Below are 24,973 nucleotides of genomic sequence, written 5' to 3'. Positions count from 1 at the left end.
CATATACCCATAAAGGAGAAAAAAGGGGAAATATGAAATATATATATTTAGGATATGTGTTAAAAGAAATAATGCAGTTCTTGATTAGAAGATAATGATAGTTAAACTCTTTTGCTGCCCCTTGATTTCAGTACCCTAATTCAATGTGCCATCTATACTTTTGCAATATTTAACCTTTTGTAACAAACTAGCAACATCTAGCGTAAACCAAGCACACTACAGAAAATGACGAGGTCAACACTGTGTGGCACTAGAGTGCAAAACTTTATACCTGCTAAAGGTCTGCATGGGCCGGAATTTTTAGCCCGGCCCGGCCGTGAATTTATAATGTGAGGCCCGAACCGAGTCCGAAATATGTTTTAGCATTTACGCCCGAGCCCGGTCTTCTGAGCTCGTCTGGTAAATTATGTTGTTATTTACAGTAATTACAAGTTTAATTTTGCAGTTATACTTTAAAAGTTCTCCAGAAAGAACGGTCCAGTAAATATCGTTGTGCAGTATATTTACAAAGTTAGGACCGAAAAGACCTGAGAAATATGGTTGTATATTTAACAATTTACTGCCCGAGCCCGGCCTGGGCCCGAAGTGATATATGCTTTGTAAGCCCGAGTCCGGTCCGCGGGCCGGGTCGGGCTTAGGCTCGAGGGCTAGGACCCAGCTCGTGCAGACCTCTAATACCTGCGTGCCATTTTACAGAGAATGTCTAGCATGAAAACCCTCTTGACGATAAATAGCGTCAATGGCACACAGCAATAGGTATGAATGACGCCATATGGCGTCAAGTGGCAGCGAACGAGTTAAGTCAATAATCGTTGTTTATCTGAACTAATGTAGATTCAAATTAAAAAGGACACCTTTAGTAAGTAAGTTTGAATTTAGAATATCGCGTAATAAAACATTGAAAGATAAGCAAAACGACTTTATATATGCAATATTTCAATATTAAGTGTATGTATGAGGATAAGTTTATCTATCTAAGTATAACGAACTGGAAAAAAATATTATATGACTCACTAAACCCTCATAATCTTTTTAACATTATTTAGTAATGACCATTTCATTTCATTTCAGGTTATATTAGCCTTTCGGAGTGGTGCACTGCCATGCAAAAAGGGACCGGTCTCAACATTCCATGGAGGATGTTACGGGAGAAACTGGTATCACTAGACAGAAATTCTGGAATGGTTGAATACCAGACAACATTTCAGGAGCAAACACGTTCTAGGAGTGCTTCGGTATGTATTATCATTTTTTATTGCAGTGTACTCTCTGAAATTTTGTAGTTAGAACGTAGAGATATTATGGACACTTTGGAGCTATGTAAAGTTCATAAATTGCATGTAGAGTTTATATTTATGCGCGCAGATGTGTGATTTCGAAGTGCGTAATTGGTAAAGACTTCCGAGAAACCTAGTTTTTGTTTTAATATCCCTAAAGGAGAAACTGTGAATGGTTTAATACAGTATTTCGAGTTACTGCAGAAAATTGTATGTATGTATATAGAAAGTGTATATATAAATATTTTACTGTATATAGAAAATGCCTTTAATTCGAGAAAGATCATTGGAGGGCACAGTGGGTTTGACGTAACAGAACATTACGACGAGAATGCCCAGGCCTAAGTTACAAAATCTGCCTAATTTTGACTTTGAATGTGTTATATACAGTCGTATAAGAAGGTCATAGACGAGCGAAATGGAAAGTACGAAAATAAAATCATACGAAATCTTTAATAAATATGGGTCCCTAAAAACGTGACAAATACAATCCTTAAATATGCTTTGCTTGATTCAAATATAGAATATTCTGCAAAAGTAATAGTAAAACTTATGTAGAGCGCAGTAGCGTAGTTGGTAAGGGGTCTATCTACCAAGTGAGAAGCCCACATTCGATCCCAGATGGATGCGGGAATCTTTCTTCTTATACCTTTATATTCCAATGATTTTCACACAGTCTCTCTAAATTGTTTAGACATCTGGATCAACCTGAAGAAGTGAAGGGATCACAGGGTGGCGCTGACTATATCAAATCTGTGTTTGCCGAAGTGAAGAAAGTGTTGTCCTTTCCCGTTTTAGAGCCTTTATAGCCTATCCCCAGGGATACCAGATATTTTCCAAGAGGGGCAAAAAACTTATTCCAGGGGGAAAAAGACCGATACCAAAAGGGGAAGGAAGACCGGCACACAACCAGAGCCTCGAATGCACACACACACATTTTAATGCACATGTGCACATAATTCATCATATAAAATGACAATTCTTTACGCATATATCCTTATTAACTTCAGTAAGTAAACTATAATACTATAGTATGCCAATAAATATATTCGGTATGTGGGAACAAATTATTGTTTTAACATGTATTTCCATGAACTGAACATCCTTCAAAAATCCCGGGAAGTAACTGTCCCTACTTCTTGTTCTCCGCTGCGAGTGGCCTACCTCCAAAGACTTTACCTTTTCTTATAGGATACTATTCGTCTTGAAATTGACTTAAGATTTAATTTTTATCTTGTGTAAACTTCGTAATTTAGGAGAAGTTCTGACGCCACTATCTTTCTCTAGATACTAATTTGATCTTAGTACTCAAAAGTCAACAGTATATGTAATCAAATTCATATAGCACTATGTTAAGATTCTCGTAGGTATTGTAAACTAATAAGGTTGCATTTTATCGGATGTTTTCTTCAAAAATCCAACAGAAAAGAGCTGAAATAGAAGACGTTGCATAATAGGACTTTTTTTCCCTTTCCCTATGTGTTGTGAGATTTACATAAAGAGGCGAGACTCAAGAGGAGATAGAAGATATTCTGATTGTAAGGGAAAACCAATGAATCAGAAAACAAGAGTTTGTTTGAAATTATGTAAAAAGCAGAGAAGGTAAAGGATATCGTATTTTTTAAGGATTGTTGAGGACCAATAGTTCTCTATTTAAAATGTTCTATTTGACTTTGAGGAAAGGTTATAGAAATTCAATACTCTTGACCTTCTCTTTGTAGCTGAAAACATCTCACCCGAAAAGCGATTGATTCAGTTCTTTCTTCGTAATATGTTTTTAGCTTTGCAATACAGCACACAGAAACGCAAAACATAAAAGTTTTGTTACATTGTAAACGTAAAAACTTTACAAAATGAAAGTCCCATGGTTATGCCGGCTAGGCTGAAGTAGACGGTGACAATAAGAAATCAATGAAATGGTGGAATGAAGAAACTGTTAGGAAAAACGGGAGAACCCCAAGAAAACCCACACACTCCGTGTTTGTTTACCACAAAGTCCACTTGGCGCGAGGTGGGATCAATCCAAACACCCCACGCACCAGAGATGAACGCTTTACCACTGAGCCACCGCGGCTCCAACACAAAAATAGAAAGGAAAGCTTCCGGATAAAAACCATCAGTGGTAACGCGCTCAATTCTAGTGTAAGAGGGTCCCAGGTGTCATTGCTAGGCTATGTGAGATTGTATTGGACAACATCGTATTTGTGGTGAATTTTCTCGGGATTTTCCTCTTTCTTCCCACATTTTTATTTTACCAATTATTTCATAATCACTACTTGCAATATTCATCCGCCTTCTTTAGAAGTAGTTCCCAACCATTTTTGAATAAACGCCTAAGACATCACGACACTTTTGACTAAAAGAAATAGTAATAATATAAATTAGAATAGTGTAAGGCTAGAGCTTTAAGAAAATAGTGACTATATATAGTATTGATCATTGTTGCTGCCGCTGGAAGCGTTCAATGATACAGTTCTTTTCCTCAAAATTGATTGTAACTAATTGTAAAATGCTTCATGATTTTAACATTAAAATTACTCAATATGCCATATGGGACTATGCGACACACCGGTTGGGAAGCACTGGCCTAAGTAAGGGGTACAACCGTCATACCTTACATTGAAGATTTTATTTTTAATTTTCTTTCAAGTGTTTGTTCAACTAATTTGATTGCTGCGCTTATACATGTCAACGAAACGCTTATTTGAAATAATTTAGGACTGTTAAGTTTATTTTCCTTATTGAACTCATAACTTCTCATGGTGATGAAAAAGAGTTTATTAATTTTAATTTTATAAAAGAAAAATGAAACGAAATCTGTGATTTTACGTCGCACGGTCATACGCTGTACTCTAAAGGAGACGAAAAACTAGTGGAAGTTTATTATGTAATAATTGGTGGAATGATAATGTAAGAGGAAAGGGGAGCAAACCTATAGATACAAAGTTGCCCAGAACACACTCACATGGCCTGGGATTAAAACCAGGAAACCTCTCGTACCCGAGACGAGCTCTCCACAACGGAGCCACCGTGGACCGTTACTTCAATCTAGGCTTTGGACTTACACAACGAAACATTTGTTTACCAGAACCAAGGCAAATTTGTTCATTTTAATAAAGTTGTAAAAGGCCTACTGGCACACACCAACGACAAATTCGAGCTCTTCATGGCTATGTTGTTCAGTAGCTCAAGTGGAAGCCGGTGGAAGTAGCCGAGCGGTCTGAGGCGTTAGGCTGATGATGTCAATTGAGGGTTCGAGTCCCTCTGTAGTAGCAAAGGTGAAATTTTAAATGTCCTCGATGTTTCTGTGTTCGTCTCCCTGTCCTGTCTAGTAGTCCTGAAAAATGGTTGAAGTAGATAATAAATAAGTCAATAAGGTTTTTTTCCTTTTTACAAAAAGTGGTAGAGCGTTGGCTTCGTATTCGGGAGGTCGCGGGTTCGGTTCCCGCTGCCGACCATCCCGAATGGGGTTTTCCAGGGTTTTTTTCTCAGTCCCAGGCAAATGCCGGGATAGTACCTACTAAACAGGCCCTGAACGATATCTTCCCAAATAATTTCCATTGTTATTGCTGTTGCAAGATATCCAGTATAAAATGGGCTTTGAGCTGTATCCGCTGATTGTCAAATAAATAAATAAATAATCTTTCAGTTTAACGTTCGACGATTATTTTTTTTTTTTTTTTTTTTGGCTAAGAGAGACGATGATTAAAGCAAGTAAATGATGATCGAAAAATTGGTGGAATGAGAATGTGTGAGGAAACGGGAGTACTTCCGGGGAAACCTACGGATACGATCTTGTCCATCACAAACTAAATTTGCTGGGGATCGAACCAGGGACCACGCGTAGCAGAGGTAAGCACTTCACCACTGAGCCATCGTGCCCCCAATATATTGGTCGTAGGAAGCATTACGGGATAGTACGTTAAAGAATAATAGTTGAGCAGACTTAAGGAATTATGTTATTTTATTCAAGCAAAATCAAACAGCCTCGAATCGTGATATCTGAATAATTTTGTTGTAAACCTTGTATCAATATCTTCTTCATTCTAATTTTAAAAATAAAGGAGACACAAAAGCAAGACAACAAGTGGGAGACTTCAAGGGCATTGGTCAATCTCTTTGCTTCCCAAAGGATTCATTTTCAAGCGGGAAATGGACCAGTGTTTTCTTGTAAAAACTTTATCCAATTGCTATCGCAGTACGTGCTGACTGGATGGAAATCACTGATAGGATTGAGAAATAACAAGAAAAAAAAAAAAAGCGTGATCTTTTGCTGTTCTAAGCAATTCCACAAGACAGAGGCGTTTCCAGGTTGACTAACCATTTGAACCAAGCGTCGAGTGGCGCTTTGAAAATCTACAAGAAACGTTCGGTGGTTGCAGTTAAGATTAAGTGGATTAGGGGCAGTATTGTAACAGAGAAAAGTCGCAAAATAAGCTGGATCCAATGCCGGAGACAGAAATTACCTATTTCGTGCATTGATTCTCATTTGACAAGCTAATTGCTCGGAGGACTTCAAGTTGTATTCTAAGAAGACTTGAATTATATCTTGTAGTGCTGTTGTGGAACGTTGTTAGTTACTGATCAGGCGTGCATCCAGATATTTTTCTTGGGAGGAGTCCAACGTTTTGAGAAGGATTCAATACTACAAGACACTACGTATATTATAAGTATTGTAGGCTATCGGTGTTACTGTGTACCCCAAAAAATATGATAAGTAATTGTTAAGTAGTGCCAATTATATCCTCAGAAAGAAATATAGAACTAGATTCTTTTATTTTTAAAAAAGAGGCACTGACCAAAGCTTAAAACTTTACTTTATTTTAAATTATAATTTGTAAGTATTATGTTACTATAGATTCTTTTATATCTAAGAAAAGAAAGATTATAGATAAAGTGTAGATGATCAAATCTTTAGGCTACACAAATCATTTCTGCTAAAGAACATATAGTTTTATTTAGATAATGTATAAACGTATGTCGAGTCACGAAGTTTTTCGGGAGATTCGTACCTGGTGGACCTCCACCTGGGTCAGCCCTGTAATAAACGTATGGCAAAAGAGCTGGTTCGATCCACACTTTAGAAAATTGAAACAATGACTAGTGTAGCGCCCCAGAGGGCCCAATCCCTGGCAGGCTACAGCTGAGTGTGAATGCTCAGTACCAGAGCACTGAGATGATAATTATATGGTAGGGGTCGCCACCTGTGATCTACTCGGAACACAGGAAAGAAATAACAACAGATATTAACACTGTATGAAATTGCGCTAAATCCATGCGTTAATAAAAGAACGAGAAAAGAAAAAAAAACAAACAAACAAACAAACAAACTTTTAGTACAACGGTAAAACGAATCCAACATGTGCGAGACTGCCCCCTGTACACTCTACGAATGCACAGAGCACAGCCCTTCCCTTGTGCTGTGATTTCCTTACCTATTTGAAGCTTATGAAAATGCCAAACCTGAAATACAAGGCTGCAGAGTTAATTTCGCAAAACATAACACTTATGGTAGGGTGTTGCAACATTTTATTTGACTTAAAACATTCACAGATTTAGAATGAGGGATCTCACCAATTATTACACCAAAATTATATTGAGGTTACCATTGTGAGTGCTTTCTGAGATAACCCTGCAATGTTATACTTAGTAACTTGCTCAGTTGCTTAACTGAATAAACTCACACCCATCATATTGCTAAATTGTAATTAAAAATAATGATATGGGATTCAACACTCTTATAAAACAAAAATATTGGAACATATACATATATATATATTTCTATAAAATTGCATGACGAGTAATATGACACTAACAGATAATAGGATAATTGGCTCGAGCAAACGTAGATTTACTTACCACGACTAGTCGGGTTTACACTAATTATGTAATACTCAGAAGTATAATATGATGCACTTACTAGTAACCACCATAGCAGTAAGGAACCCCAAAGAAACATCATGCTAGATAGGTTCTCGATACATAGTATGTAAACATAAGACAAGGGACTCGTCCCAAATGAGTGAGGACATGAATATAAATAAAAGGTGGACAAAATAGACAAGTGTAAATATTAGACATTATAAGTAAAACAGACAATGCATTACTGAACGCCAGTGCTGATCAGGATGTCAGGTACAAGTGAGCATCATGATTATACAGATGTAATGCTCTGACTAACAAAACCCATGTAATCGTCAAGTAGTGGCGTATTTGGACAGAACTTAAAAGGAAACGACGGTAACGTGACCCATATAGACTGACAATAGTAAAAGTCACACCAGCTTTAAGTGTAGAAACAAAAGGACAACATATTGAATCAACTTGTGCTAGACGGCCAGGTGTCTCCTAAATACTGAAAGCACACTCCTGCTTCTGACAGTGATAAACTCGATACACAGCAGTTAACTAAACAATCATATGGGTAGTGGTGTTCCTATGGCTTACTTCAGCATTGATTAGTGCAAACAGACAATCGTCGAGATTACATGCTTAAGATGGGCATCAGCGAATCCACATACGGGCGCTATGCAATATGATTCCAATTGATCAACAGCAGAAAAGATAATTCTGTACAAAGCAGAATTATGGTCGGCCTGCTACGAAGGCAGGCACACACAACACAGGGTACTTACCCTTCTGACAGGTGTAAACAAGCAGAGACTGCTATACCTTTCATAAGTGCACTTGCACTATTAACGTAACACATTTCCAACTGGACACCAAGAAATACACACTAACTGCTATTCAAAACGCATACGATGCACAGAAACTGAGACAGAATAACTGATCACTGTTGTGGAGAACTTCCATTAAGCTATAACGTCTAGAAGATAGAACATGAGGAGAATTCTTCGTCTTGCACACAACTCGATCTGGGCAGGTGAAAGCTGGGGGGCACCGTCGCCAAAAGTAAACACACCGATCCTGATGCTAAAAAATCCATGAAGCTCACTGGACAGTTTAACAGGCAGTGAAGATAAAGTATATATTATGAATATCAACGGAGATTTTGAATGATAAGTAGCACTATTATAACATCGTACTGAGAACATATTAATTGAACACTTCGTAAAAGACACAAATAGTGTATGGATGAAACTTACACGTGTAGATATTGACTCTTATGGATAGACGCTTCAAACTGTAAGCCTATGTACAAGGTTCCATTCCAACCTCTTGGGAGAATACTGAATTCTTGACTTCTTAAATCGTCACTCGGGAGAACTGGATCACATAAGTCACCAGGTTACGTACTATTAAATGGCTAAACAACACAAGCAAAATTAGCAGGAACAAGTGATAAACCTGTATCCGTACTTGCCACTTGAATAAATCACAATGATGACAATGTTCTGGATTCCACTTCTGGAATGTCATATTTTCACTGGCAAATTTACCATAAACTCCTGATGCTTCCATATTACATAAAGGCATGGGTATTCCTGAATAAGACTTATAGGGAAAGTACTTACTTCTGATGCGCTTCACGGACATGGCGAAAGAGTTGGGGGCCCCGCTGCTAAAGATTTAGTTGTACATTGGATACATCATTTCTAACTGCAAGTAAAAATATGGCTCACTGGAAAACATGATGAGCAGTCTGCTCTGAGAATGCTTTCACTAGATATTTGAGTATGCAGAAGTAACTGAACAGAGCCAACTTAAAACAATACACTTTCACAAAAATGGTTCACGTGGCAGCCTGGGCTAATAAGCGAATCCAACTACCTTCGAAGTTTCATGCTATGCTAGATAGTGGCACACTTGCCAAAATCCATGAAACAGTTCCTTGAGGGATAAAGTGAAGCACACAAATTATTAACCGTACGATGGCGGCTGTAGTTCAGAGATTTAACATAGTTTTTCAACGCGCACCAAATTAATCATGCCATGATGCCTTCGTCTTCAAATTCCTGTACCCCGAATCCCTTGCGCGAACCCGCGAACATGATGCTTCGGCAGGGTTGCCAAATACAAAAGGATTACAAGAGGAAAGTTATAACTTGTACTAATAATAATACAATTGTAGAATCATTTACAATGGGGCGTTACAACCTCGCCCTGGTTGAAGAAAAAAAAAAAACTTTGACCAAATAGTTTTTTTTTTTTTTTTTTATAAGTACGTATTCACCAACAATTCCTGGCGCTTCTCCAGAGAACAGTTAAACAACTTAACATTATCTAAATTATAAGTACCAATCCATTCATTGTTTAAATTAACCAAACTTACTGCGTTATTTTCTACACCTATGACCAAAAATGGACCCAAATACTTCAAGAAAAACTTGCTAATGGTCTTGTCCATCATAGAACTATGCTTCTGATTTTTTACGAAAACAAGATCACCAATTTTAATTTCGACACCTTTAGTTTTCACTTTAGAATCATTTTTCTTGAGACTTTTCTTTGTATTTAACAATACTGACTGATGTCTAAACTTATAGTCTACTTCACCAAACTCTGAAGGCCAATCTAATTCTTTCTTGAAATTATCTAAAGCTGAGAAATTAAGAAAAAGCTCTGAAGGAGCGTAACCAGTAGTAAGAGATATAGAATTATTTAACAATGACTGAATCTCTGATAATTTTTGACTCCATTGAGTATGGTCTTTGTTAATAAATACTCTTAACAAACGAGAAACTTCTGAATGATATCTTTCTACAGGATTAGATTTTGGATTATACGGGCTCAACAACAAATGTTGAATGCCATTTCTGCGACAGAAACGACGCCACAGGCAACAAACAAACTGTGCTCCCCTGTCAGTAATGAGTTCCTGGGGAATAGGATAATGGTAAAAATACCTTTTAGTAAAAATGGAAGTAATTTCTTTAGCATTAGCATTTCTTACTGGATACAACACAAGAAATTTACTATAGACATCTAAGACAGATAATATGTAAGAATAAGAGTTACTCTTTGGTAAACGCCCTATAAGATCTACACTTAATTTACAATGTGGGCGGTCAGCCTCCACATGACAAATTTGATGTACCTTGGCCTGTGAACATGGTTTAGTTGTTGCACAAATTTCACAATCATTTATAAATTTAGCAATGTCACGCTTCATATTCGGCCAATAGAAAAGTTTTCTACAATGTAAATAACATTTCCTGGAACCAAAATGGGCTTCCTTATGAATTTCATCTATTACCACATGAACTAAACTTTTAGGAATAATTAATTTCCAAACATTAGATTGCTTAACATACACTAAGTTTAAATGTTTACAATAATTTAAATTGCCTTCTTCCAATTTAGTCAAACATTTACTAACAAAAGCATCATTCTGTTGTTCTTTAGACATTAGCTGTAAGAAAGAAGATTGAGTTAAGTTTCTAAACACAACATTCACCATGTACATAGCGCTACCTGTTTCATCCTCATCAGGAGGATTACGTGAAATAACATCAGCAATATAATTCTCACCAGAAGACAGGTGTTCAAACTGCAAGTTATAATCCTGAAGTTTTAGTAGCAATCTAGTGGTTCTAGCATCTAAATTACGTATAGTTTTAAGATGTGTTATGGTCTTGTTGTCTGTATGGACAACAGTTTCTCTACCAAGAATATAATCTTATTAATTTAAAGTTGCATTACATTGAGCATAAGGCTCAGAGACGGTTTGTGAATTTACACCCATACTTTCATGATTATTCCTAAAATTAGGACAATGATTACAATTACAACAAGATGAAATAGGTTCAGCCTGTTCACAAGAATTTCCTGATTGACTGTTAGTGTTTCTAGCAAAACCATTGTTAATGTTACGATTTCTAACGTTAACCCTTCTAACATTACGATTATTCTGCCTAGCTTGAAAACCATTATTACCTTGTCTATTAGTGAAATTATTACTACTATTGTTGTTATTACGGTTACCAAAACCAAACCTTCTTCGGTTATTACGCCTGAAATTAACATTATTGCCATTACTGTTGCTGTTACTATTACCAGGAGGATTATTACCTAAGTAATCCCTTACATTGGCATATCCTACTTGAGCCCATTTCTCTTTAGTAGTTACCTTATTGTCAGAACTGGAATTCACACTAGAGCTACCTTGTTCATTATTGTTTTCATTGATCATAGTAGTGGCGAGATTGACATCAAAATGCACATTGCGTTTCTTACTCTTACTGGGAGGATCATTATCATTACCTGCTTTACGTTTGAAACTGAATGACTCTAAAGACACTAGCGGACTGTTTAATAACTTAGTTTTATCAGGCACTTCCAGCCGCATTAGGCGCTCAGCAAGCTCAGAAACAGAAGTGATTTCTACTTGACTCAAAGTAAACTGATACTCTGGAGGTAGGGTATCAATTAGATAATCCACTAATTCTATTTGTGACATGTTATTCTTAAGCATCCTTAAACCTTTAGAGAGTTTCCACACAAACTCAGAAGCTTTTCCGTGAATGCTGGGGTTATACTTGGTGGACAGCAAATATCTCCACTGAGCCCTACAAACTTTTGGATTGAGATACTGCGACAAGAAGAGACGTTTAAAGTCATGATATGAATGAATTTGATCTGAGACCTGTGAGATCCAACAAGCAGCAGAGTCTTTCATAGCTCTTATAGCAACTAACACCTGATATTCGGGATCAAGATTCAACAACTTAAAATTCTGTTCTAATTGTTGCAAGAAATCAAGTGGGGAGATTTCCAACACATTACCTGTAAACTCAGGGAAATGACTCAAATCTGACAGACGCAACGATTTTAGACCATGACCATTATTATTGTTACCATTGATGCTAGACAGTGGACAACCGTTTGACAAGAAAGAGGGGACATCTGGCTCCAAAGTGGAAGTTCTAGGGTAGGCAGAGTCACCTCGACCAATATTGATGGACGAAACACAAGGTAAATCATTCCTATCTTTAGCATGCTGCGAAAGAAAAGGGCTAAATAAATTATTTCGCTCATAACTAGGAAAACCATCAGCTTTCCGACCGTTCAAACCTTTATCATGACTAGGCTGAGAATGAGTACAATGACTATGCGGCATACCATGAGCAGAAGCAGTGGAAACACAACTAGCATTGTTAAAGAAATGCTGTACCTGGGACAGATTGACTTTGGCAGGGCGAAAACAAGAGGTAGTGGTTACTGAAGTAGTTCCAATCAAAGGACTAGAAACAACCACTGGAATTTCAGACTGACTACTGCTCTCACAAGTACTAGGATTAACAAGACCTAGAAATCTTTCAAAGTCTGTAAAGTGTCTACGCTCCACATTAACAACATCAGAATTAAGCTGGTTACTTTGCTCTTCCACTTCTTCATCATAATCTTGATCAAAAAGGCTATCGACCTTCTCCTTCAAGGCTTCAAGTTCGTCCCGTAGTCCTAAACAAGAGTTGCTGGTCTGATGGATTTCTTTCACTTGGGTAGACAACGCTTCCAATTGACGCTTACACATACTATTGTCTCTCAAGCAATTAAGCAAGGTTTCTTCCTGAGAGGCTAAATTCTCATTCACCACTTCCAATTGATGATTCAATTCAGCTGTGTTGTTTTCCAATTGGTTACTCAAGGCAGCTATACGAGCGTCTTGCTCTTTGATGTGACGATCCACGGTGTCCTTCAGCTCAGACATTTCTTTTCCCACACTAATTACAGTTGACTTAACTTGAGAGACTTCCTCAGTTACCGCCGATTTTAATTGGGAAGTTTCATTAACTACGTCTGCCCTTAACTGCGTGGTCTCTTCAATCACCTTCGACTTCAGCTGCACGGCTTCTTCTGTCACAACCACTTTTATAGAATTTATTTGGGTGGTGAGCTGCGCTAGAAGCTCAGAAAAGTTAGAAGCAACACCAATTTCACTACTACTACTTCCACTTTGACACTTCTCTACCAGAGATCCAGTGTTTACATCTTCTAATTCAATAGTATTATCTGCTAAATCAGGAGATTGTACCAAACATGAATTACAATCCCACGAAACATTGGGCTTGCCCTTTTCGGCAAAAGCTTCTTCACTTAATCCTGCACACTGTCTACAGTACCAAGAATTACAGGATGTACACTCTAATAAAGTGCCTGAATGGCCACACTGACGAGTTTTCCTCTTAGACTTGTTCATTCTGGCACTAACAGTTTAACACATGCACTAAGATTGCAAGAATACACTGAAAAAATAGTTTATCTGACGTTAAACACTCAATTGACTATTACTTCACTGATATATAATGCGGGTCCCCAACCCAATTCGACAATGTCAACAGAGAGCGCTGCACTTCACCTACGATGAAGGTTGATTTAAAACAGTAAGGCTTTTTTTTTTTTTTTTGGAACATTCGAAGATGACGGTATCCAACTTCGGAAGCTAAGGAATATACAAAATGTGCTAGATATACAAGATACTGATAAACAAGAATTGCAATACAATACCAACAAAATTCTATATAGCGAAATAAAAATAGAAATCACTAGAACACAAGAAAAATCAAAAGGTACCAGCCGATATCCTGGCTGGGTCGCCAAAAACAACACACCGCTGTAGCGCCCCAGAGGGCCCAATCCCTGGCAGGCTACAGCTGAGTGTGAATGCTCAGTACCAGAGCACTGAGATGATAATTATATGGTAGGGGTCGCCACCTGTGATCTACTCGGAACACAGGAAAGAAATAACAACAGATATTAACACTGTATGAAATTGCGCTAAATCCATGCGTTAATAAAAGAACGAGAAAAGAAAAAAAAAACAAACAAACAAACAAACTTTTAGTACAACGGTAAAACGAATCCAACATGTGCGAGACTGCCCCCTGTACACTCTACGAATGCACAGAGCACAGCCCTTCCCTTGTGCTGTGATTTCCTTACCTATTTGAAGCTTATGAAAATGCCAAACCTGAAATACAAGGCTGCAGAGTTAATTTCGCAAAACATAACACTTATGGTAGGGTGTTGCAACATTTTATTTGACTTAAAACATTCACAGATTTAGAATGAGGGATCTCACCAATTATTACACCAAAATTATATTGAGGTTACCATTGTGAGTGCTTTCTGAGATAACCCTGCAATGTTATACTTAGTAACTTGCTCAGTTGCTTAACTGAATAAACTCACACCCATCATATTGCTAAATTGTAATTAAAAATAATGATATGGGATTCAACACTCTTATAAAACAAAAATATTGGAACATATACATATATATATATTTCTATAAAATTGCATGACGAGTAATATGACACTAACAGATAATAGGATAATTGGCTCGAGCAAACGTAGATTTACTTACCACGACTAGTCGGGTTTACACTAATTATGTAATACTCAGAAGTATAATATGATGCACTTACTAGTAACCACCATAGCAGTAAGGAACCCCAAAGAAACATCATGCTAGATAGGTTCTCGATACATAGTATGTAAACATAAGACAAGGGACTCGTCCCAAATGAGTGAGGACATGAATATAAATAAAAGGTGGACAAAATAGACAAGTGTAAATATTAGACATTATAAGTAAAACAGACAATGCATTACTGAACGCCAGTGCTGATCAGGATGTCAGGTACAAGTGAGCATCATGATTATACAGATGTAATGCTCTGACTAACAAAACCCATGTAATCGTCAAGTAGTGGCGTATTTGGACAGAACTTAAAAGGAAACGACGGTAACGTGACCCATATAGACTGACAATAGTAAAAGTCACACCAGCTTTAAGTGTAGAAACAAAAGGACAACATATTGAATCAACTTGTGCTAGACGGCCAGGTGTCTCCTAAATACTGAAAGCACACTCCTGCTTCTGACAGTGATAAACTCGATACACAGCAGTTAACTAAACAATCATATGGGTAGTGGTGTTCCTATGGCTTACTTCAGCATTGATTAGTGCAAACAGACAATCGTCGAGATTACATGCTTAAGATGGGCATCAGCGAATCCACATACGGGCGCTATGCAATATGATTCCAATTGATCAACAGCAGAAAAGATAATTCTGTACAAAGCAGAATTATGGTCGGCCTGCTACGAAGGCAGGCACACACAATACAGGGTACTTACCCTTCTGACAGGTGTAAACAAGCAGAGACTGCTATACCTTTCATAAGTGCACTTGCACTATTAACGTAACACATTTCCAACTGGACACCAAGAAATACACACTAACTGCTATTCAAAACGCATACGATGCACAGAAACTGAGACAGAATAACTGATCACTGTTGTGGAGAACTTCCATTAAGCTATAACGTCTAGAAGATAGAACATGAGGAGAATTCTTCGTCTTGCACACAACTCGATCTGGGCAGGTGAAAGCTGGGGGGCACCGTCGCCAAAAGTAAACACACCGATCCTGATGCTAAAAAATCCATGAAGCTCACTGGACAGTTTAACAGGAAGTGAAGATAAAGTATATATTATGAATATCAACGGAGATTTTGAATGATAAGTAGCACTATTATAACATCGTACTGAGAACATATTAATTGAACACTTCGTAAAAGACACAAATAGTGTATGGATGAAACTTACACGTGTAGATATTGACTCTTATGGATAGACGCTTCAAACTGTAAGCCTATGTACAAGGTTCCATTCCAACCTCTTGGGAGAATACTGAATTCTTGACTTCTTAAATCGTCACTCGGGAGAACTGGATCACATAAGTCACCAGGTTACGTACTATTAAATGGCTAAACAACACAAGCAAAATTAGCAGGAACAAGTGATAAACCTGTATCCGTACTTGCCACTTGAATAAATCACAATGATGACAATGTTCTGGATTCCACTTCTGGAATGTCATATTTTCACTGGCAAATTTACCATAAACTCCTGATGCTTCCATATTACATAAAGGCATGGGTATTCCTGAATAAGACTTATAGGGAAAGTACTTACTTCTGATGCGCTTCACGGACATGGCGAAAGAGTTGGGGGCCCCGCTGCTAAAGATTTAGTTGTACATTGGATACATCATTTCTAACTGCAAGTAAAAATATGGCTCACTGGAAAACATGATGAGCAGTCTGCTCTGAGAATGCTTTCACTAGATATTTGAGTATGCAGAAGTAACTGAACAGAGCCAACTTAAAACAATACACTTTCACAAAAATGGTTCACGTGGCAGCCTGGGCTAATAAGCGAATCCAACTACCTTCGAAGTTTCATGCTATGCTAGATAGTGGCACACTTGCCAAAATCCATGAAACAGTTCCTTGAGGGATAAAGTGAAGCACACAAATTATTAACCGTACGATGGCGGCTGTAGTTCAGAGATTTAACATAGTTTTTCAACGCGCACCAAATTAATCATGCCATGATGCCTTCGTCTTCAAATTCCTGTACCCCGAATCCCTTGCGCGAACCCGCGAACATGATGCTTCGGCAGGGTTGCCAAATACAAAAGGATTACAAGAGGAAAGTTATAACTTGTACTAATAATAATACAATTGTAGAATCATTTACAATGGGGCGTTACACTAGGTTATTCGTTTGTACTACGTTTGTACCGTTTGTACCGAAAATATTTTCGTTTGTACCATTTTCCTTATAGGGTTACTTGAGAGGTCAACTGGGGGGGCTATCTTGGCGCCAAGATAGCCCCCCCGTATCACAGCCCAAAAAATTGAAATACACCATTCGAAAGCAAATCGTTTGTACCGAAAAAAGTTTTGTTTGTACCCTGATAGTTTTCGAGAAATAGGGGATGACATTTGGGGGGAGCTATCTTGGCGCCAAGATAGCCCCCCCCACGTATCACAGCAAAAAAATTTAAATACATCATTCGAAAGCAAATCGTTTGTACCGTTTGTACTGAAAAAAGTTTTGTTTGTACCTTGATAGTTTTTAAAAAGAGGGGATCATATTTGGGGTAGGGGGCTTGTCAGAATTTGAACTGGACTAGAGGATAAACGCAGAGTTCATTGTGAATTGACAGACGATTCCATGTTTGTGTTAGTAGCTACCGTTCAACCAAAGATTCCTCATCACTGACCGGCTACATGGACAAGGAACTCACAGGCCCGTGCTAGCCCACCGGGACACCGGGACGTGTCCCGGTGCGCCCTCCGAAATATTGCAGTATAAATAAAGGAAACAAGATTTTAGTAATAAATTCTTACAGTTTTATTGGTAAAGAATCCGTGAAAGGTGCAGTGCGCCCTTGCGAGACCACATCAAAGATGAACGATTTTATTTACTCTTCTGTATACCACAGTTCTGTACAATAAATACATACAGTTACTGTTGGTAAAGAACCCGTGAAAGGTAGAGTGAGCCCTTCATATAAGGCGTCCTACGAAACATCACATTATAGATAAGTGGTTTTAGTTATCCTGTATACCAGCTTTGTGTAATAAATTCAAATACTGACTGGTAGTATAGAACCTGTGAAGAATACAAGGTGCCCTTTACATAAGATGCCCTGCGAAATATCACATTATATTTTTTTAAGAAAAAAATATTCTGTATTTCAGTTTTGTATTATAAATTCATACACTTGCTATTTGCAGAGAACAGGTAAAGAGTATAATCACTTACAAAAACATTATAAAGTTATGTAGCTGTAAAACGAAACAATGTGATACATCAAGAATAGTTCGGATAGTCAAACGTACGATGCATTTATGTAATACTACACTGACACTAGTTTATAATTTACGATTCTTACGGCATCGAAGCTTCCACAGTCTTAATATGCATCCATATATCGGAGCATATTGATTGTTTCTGTGCGTTTTAAAGCAGTGTTCGGATAATCAGTATCTATTGCAGCGTTTCCCAACCGGTGTGCCGCGGCACACTAGTGTGCCGTGAATGGGCCGCTGGTGTGCCGCGGGGAAATCGAAACAAAATTATTAATTCTATAGCAATCAAATTGCAAGACATAAGGGAAAATGTATATTTGTATTTCACATTACTATGAATGTACAATTTTAAGTTTCATACCATGTTACTCTTGTGTACAATTTTAATGTTGAAAAAAGTATTTGTTATCATTGTTATGACCATTGTTGCTTCTTTATTGTTGCAGACTATTTCGTAGCCTGAAATTTTAAAATATCATTCAATACCTTCGACAAAGCAAACATGAATACAAATTACCTACATTTGTGTTTTAAAAGTAAAAGAGATTCGTTTGTCCGTTTGTTATTTAGTGATCTATCTTCTTAGTGAAAGATTGGATACAGTTTTCGAAAAAGAAAGCGTAGTTTTGCAAACCTGAGTCCAATATTTCATTTGAATTGTTTTCTACTTTTAAATTAGAATGAAAAGTAAGCATAATGATTAACCACGGGGAAAACCCAGTGATCGAGCTTTCTTCTCTGTGAGAAAGATCATTAATGACAGAAAAAAATACCACGGTATTTTATATTTACAAATAATAATATCTATGAGTGTACCGCGAGAATTCAAGTCACACCCGTAGTGTGTCACAAGTTGAAAAAGATTGGGAAACGCTGATCTATTGTATTTCTGAAATATAGCTATATTAATTTCCGTAAAATGTGGTCTTCCTGTCACCACGACACGGCACGTTCTCAGGTTGTGGATCGAGGAGAAGGCTTCTGGGATATAGAGGTTAGCTGCGAATATACTGAATAAGCAGTCGCGGACAGACAAGGGGTGATCCTCCAGCTTGGGGATTACAACGAGATACTTTGTATCGTTTAATAATTACTTGTACCTTGGGCAGAAAGTGCTCATACTCAAGCACTATACTTGAGATAATGTCAATTTAAAATAACAGAAGAAGAATGTTTTTGATATATGTAAGAAATATACATTATTGTATAATTCGTTGCTATGTAGCTGTTTATAGATACCTAATCAACACGTATGTTTGTAAGACAGTTTTGAGTGAAAATACGTTAAAAGAGTATCAACTAATAAACCATTTAATACCGATCATCGACTTGTAATTTCGATAGAAAAGGTGAGAATAATAGTGTATATAATTATTGAAGATATTTTTATGTGTAAACAATTACTGCCACACAAGATTCACTGATATCATTAGCCGAACCAGGTTGACGACTACCTTTGGGGAGTCGTTGTAAAATTTTTGGTTTACCTCACCCGGGAACTTTGTAAATTCTTACCCTGAAGTATAAAGTAAGGGTGAATTTACTTCTGTAATAAGGTTCATGACTACGAACTTTACTATACTTCGAAGTGGTAAAATAATCACAAGAAAAATGATGATCGGTGAGGTAATGGAAAAAGAAACTGGTGACAGTGATAACGAAGAACAAAATACAGCTCCTGTTGTACCCGAAATGTTATCGTTAGAAGACAAAATCTTAATGGCTTTACAGAGACAAGAACAACGATTGGAACAAAGTTTAGCCCAGATGTCGGAAAATTTAAAGCAGACTTCCAGTAAACAGTATGAAGAATTAAAGCAGACTTCCAGTAAACAGTATGAAGAATTAAAGCAGACTTCCAGTAAACAGTACGAGGAATTAAGTAAACGATTGGAACAGACATCCGGAGAGACGAAACAATCTATTATCCAGGCGGTGAGTGACATTACATCACAGTTCGATGAAAAGCTAAGAAGAGTATCTGAAGATTGCCAGGATAATTACAACCATACAATTCAAGAAGTCAACTGTGTAAAAAAGGATTTGGAAGTAATAGAATCTTCTATACGGCAACAAAAGATTCAGGTCACGGATAATTCTACCAAAATACGTGCGAACACTCAGTTGATATCTGCATTACAAGAGGAAATCAGGATGCTACAAATTAAGGACAACGCATACCAAAACATGGTTAATGATCATTTGGAGTTCCCTTGTTCACAGGAGATGACCTCGCAGTCACCTGTAGCAGATCAATGTGAACCTCGCATTATCTCATCTTCTAGTAACCCATCCGATGAGGACATTATTTTGGAAGAAATTCATCCAAGGAATACAGATGGGCGTAAAAGAGATGGTGGAACTACACATCATGCAGTAGGTAGGAATTGTCACTCAACACGAACACGGAAAGGTGAAAGAAAGGTAAAGTTAAGTGTAAAGATGAGTGAAATACGTGCGATGAGTAAGTTCAGTGGTAAATGTAACGAAAACGCTACCTCTTTCTTAGAAAAATTTCAGGATGAGTGCAATATAATGTGTATAGATAAATCGCAATATATGAAACTAATCCCTCATTTATTACTCCCACCATGTTCTTTATGGTTTAAAGCAGTACGAGATCACGTCAATACATATGAGGAATTTAAAGCTGCGCTGATTGCAAATTACGAAAATGACTTTTTGCTTGCAAACAGAGATGCCACGATTAGAAATCAACCTTTCAATCCTCGTTTGCACAATTGTTGACTTTGTTGTAAATACATATAACGAGTTAAAAGTCGTTAATCCGTTGCAATCAGAATCCAGAGTAATTGCATCAATCAGAAATTTGCTACCGTTTAAACTACAACAGATCCTGTTTTCTACCCAGTGTATGAGTTTTAATCATTTATTAATGCTTGTACAATGTTATGAAACTCAATACCACGCTCAGAATCATCAAGCGGGAGTAGGTAAAACTAAAAATAATTCAGATCACTTTGTACCTGTTCGTAATCTAAATATCCGTAAAGCGAACGATACGGAACACAACCTAAATCGAGTGAATTTAAGCAATCCGAACGAGCAAAATAGGCAAAGATATGTTGGAAATCCACCTAACCTAATTAATCGTGGCAATCCTTATGTTAGACCATATAACCAAAATAGATTTAAAAATAGACGTAATACATGGCGAAATTCAAGGAATACAGTAAACTACATGGATAGACGTAGTCGTAATTCAAGAGATGGCATTCCGCATCGAAATCAAGAGAATGACACAATTCTTGTACAGAATAACAATACGGGACATAATCACGATTGTGCAGTACAATGCACTTTATTGGAACCATACACGAGTATGAATTTAAACTAACTGCAGCTGATGTGGTAGGGGTTAAACCCATATCAGCTATAGATTCTCATGAACATTTACTTTCAAATTTATGTGATAATGTAAAACCCATATCAGCTATCGATTCTTATGAACATTTATCTTCAAATTTTTGTGTTCATGTTAATGATGAAAACTATATATAAGAGTGTTTTCTGTTTGTGTAAAAATAGATTTATTTTCTTCCTTTTGTTCGTCTAAACGTAGGTTACGTTTAATTTTTGATTTTTACTTAATTTAATTTTCTTTAATTCTTATTAACCAATGATAATTTTCAAATGATTTTTAATTCTCTTTTGTTAATGTGAAGAATTATAATTCGATTTATAATTGATCAAAGGCAAAGGTTATTTATATTATATGGATTTGTGTTGAGAATTTGTTGTCAAAGATTATGTTAAGAATAAGGTTCATTCTATTAAGTCATTTATCCGACGACTGTCTTTATGCGCTACTTTATATATTACCCGAATAAGATTCTTCTATATTCTGATGCCTTATGGATACAATGTATATTTTAAAACATCACCTAACGTAGTTATCATATAATGCGCCCTGGAAAGATCAAATATTATTTTTCTTAACATCACCGTTTTAATAATGATTGAAAATGCTAATCATTGTGATTTATGTTTTTAAAAGGTAATTTGCCTCTTACGATTTTGACTGCGCACCCTTCAGTAATTATATTATTAAGTGACGACGTTTTTGTAATAAAAAGATAAATGATAATGGAATAAAAGATTTATTATAAATGTATTTATATATGTGAAGCTTAAGGAAGATATATATATATATATATATACGAGGGGCGATCAAAATGTAAAGGACATAAGTAATGTAACATCATTATTTGTAAACGGACCAGTGGTTCTTAAATATAAAAGCTAAGCTCGCTTGTAACTTTTATATTCAGTCCCATCGTCGGGCGACATTTTTATACAACGAGATACTTTGTATCGTTTAATAATTACTTGTACCTTGGGCAGAAAGTGCTCATACTCAAGCACTATACTTGAGATAATGTCAATTTAAAATAACAGAAGAAGAATGTTTTTGATATATGTAAGAAATATACATTATTGTATAATTCGTTGCTATGTAGCTGTTTATAGATACCTAATCAACACGTATGTTTGTAAGACAGTTTTAAGTGAAAATACGTTAAAAGAGTATCAACTAATAAACCATTTAATACCGATCATCGACTTGTAATTTCGATAGAAAAGGTGAGAATAATAGTGTATATAATTATTGAAGATATTTTTATGTGTAAACAATTACTGCCACACAAGATTCACTGATATCATTAGCCGAACCAGGTTGACGACTACCTTTGGGGAGTCGTTGTAGGATTTGGTGTGGGGCTGACAACCTCATCCTGTAAAAAAACAAGGATTGTTTAGATAAGTTCGCAGAACCCTCGGATCAGAACTGATAACTTGGCACGAACTCAGCAAAGTAAAAATCGACATGAAATTTGGAACATGGAATATAAGAAGTCTCTATAGGGCAGGCGCGTTAAAATTTCTAGAGAACGAGTTTAGAAATAGAGGATGGACCTAGTGGGATATCAAGAAGTTAGATGAGAAGGAAATGGAGGAGTCAAGTCTGGAAAATTTTACGTTCTTTTACGGGGAATGAATTAAAAATTACCAACTATAGGAACAGGGCTCTTTGTTCACAAACGAATACGCAATATCAGCAATTACATGGGTTGAATTTAATGATAGATTTTCTTTTACTTCTCTTAAAGGTTGATGGTGTAATATTGTTTTAAATGCACATGCCCCAACAGAAAATAAGGATGGCGATAAAAAAAAATAGTTTTTACGAAAGAATAGAACGGGTATTTGATCATCTCCTGCAATATTATATGAAAATTCTGTTTGGCGGTTTCAATGCGAAGGTAGGACGAGAGGGTATTTTCAAACCGATTATAGGGAATAAATGTTTGCATAAGGAAGGTTGTGACAACAGCATTAGACTCCTGAACTGTGCAACATCTAGAAACCTTATCGTGAAGATTACAAAATTCCAACATCGCGACATTCATAAATATACTTGAACTTCATCAGATGGAAAAACACATAATCAAACTGATCATGTTTTAGTAGACAGAAGAAAACAGTCTAGCATAACTGACGTTCGGTCGTTCAGAGGAGTTGATTGTGATAGTAAGAGAGAGACTATCGTTGAATAAAGAAAATATTCAATATCTGAAAACGGAGCGGTTTAGTTTTTTTAAAAAAAAAAAAAAAAATAGAGTCAGGTGAGAGGGGAGCCAGATCGAAGTGTCGAATAGATTCTCGGTTTTAGAAGGTTCGGAGTGCACTAGTGTTCAAGATACTTGGTTGAAATTAGAGATAAGATTAAAATTTCAGCAAAAGAAATATTGGGGCACGCAGAAATACGTAGGAACAAACCATAGTTCAACCAGGAATGCACTAAAGCAGCAGAGAAGAGAAAAAAGAAGAAACAGTGTTGGCTACAAAATCCGAAAGACATAACTACACAAAATTTCATTGTCATCTGGCAGAAAACTTCCAAAACTTTTAGAATAAAGAAACGCGACTTTTGAAAGTTAAAATTAATTAACTTGAAGATAATAGCGAAAACAAAAACATTGGGGACATGCATAAATGCATCAACAAACTTAAAATAGGCTATCAACCGCGTGCTCATATATTAAAGAAAGCTAACGGAACAGTTCTCACTGATCAGGATAGCATCTTAAATAGATGGAAATATTTCTTTGACGATTTGCTTAACATATAGCCAAAGACTAATGCGCGTGGAGAAAGTGAAATGCATACAGCATAACCGTATATTCCAGAACCTAACCATACAGAAATAGAAATTGCTATTAAAAAATTAAAGAAACAAACATCTCCGGGTGCAGACGAAGTTCTGGTTGACTTAATTTTAGCTGGAGGGGAAAAATTGTAGAGCAAGGTACACGAACTCATTCTCCTTACCTGGAATAAGGAGGAATTACGACAAGAATGAAATGAATCATTGCTCCAGTTCAGAAGAAAAGCAACAAAACATTTAATAATTATTGAGGCATTTCTCTTCTGTCAACATCCAATAAATTCTCTTAAACATTCTATTTACAAGATTGACTCCATACACAGATGAAATTATCAGGAATGGAGATTATCAGAGCGGATGTAGGTAAAATCGATCAACTATCGACCATATGTTTACCATTCGACTAATACTTGAAAAGAAATAAGAATACGATATCATGGCACATCAATTATTGACTTTAGACTCGGGTAGGGGGGAAACATTGTACAAAATGCTTTCAGAATTTGCAAAACCGAAAAAGGTAGATTAATTAAAATATGTTTAAATGAATCCCAAAGTAAGGTTGGAGTAGAGAAATTCTTGTTCACGAGCTTCACGTTGAAAATGGCCTGAAACAAGGAGATGCGTTGTCGCCATTATTATTTAACTTTGTTCTGGAGAACACTGTCAGGAAAATCAAAGACAGCAATCAGGTCCTAGAGCTGAATTGTATTTACCAGGTTATGGCGTACGCTGATGATGTAAATTTAATAGGGAATGATAGAACAATAGAAGTGAATGCAGAAATCTTAATTAAAGCTTGCAGGGATAAATGCTTAATAGTACATGCAGAGAAAACTAAATAAATGGAAGTTTGTCGGGATCGTAATACTGCATTTTATGGATACGTTTAAATACCAAATAATATTTTCTTTCGACAAAGTGGATACTTTCAA

At 36.7% G+C, this 24,973-nt stretch overlaps 1 protein-coding gene across 1 annotated transcript in view; it reads left to right on the top strand.

Moving 5' to 3' along the window:
• Nucleotides 1-24,973, top strand: part of rdgC (retinal degeneration C) — an 857,557-nt gene that overhangs the window by 787,507 nt on the left and 45,077 nt on the right. Inside the window, exon 12 of the mRNA XM_081751765.1 lies at nucleotides 1,072-1,235. Coding sequence (XP_081607891.1) covers nucleotides 1,072-1,235 — 164 coding nt within the window. The remainder of the gene's footprint in view (nucleotides 1-1,071; nucleotides 1,236-24,973) is intronic.

This window comes from Thermobia domestica, chromosome 3 (genome assembly GCF_964235325.1).
Source record: "Thermobia domestica chromosome 3, izTheDome1.hap1.1, whole genome shotgun sequence".
Lineage (NCBI taxonomy): Eukaryota > Metazoa > Arthropoda > Insecta > Zygentoma > Lepismatidae > Thermobia > Thermobia domestica.
This window is presented reverse-complemented; position numbering and strand designations above follow the sequence as displayed.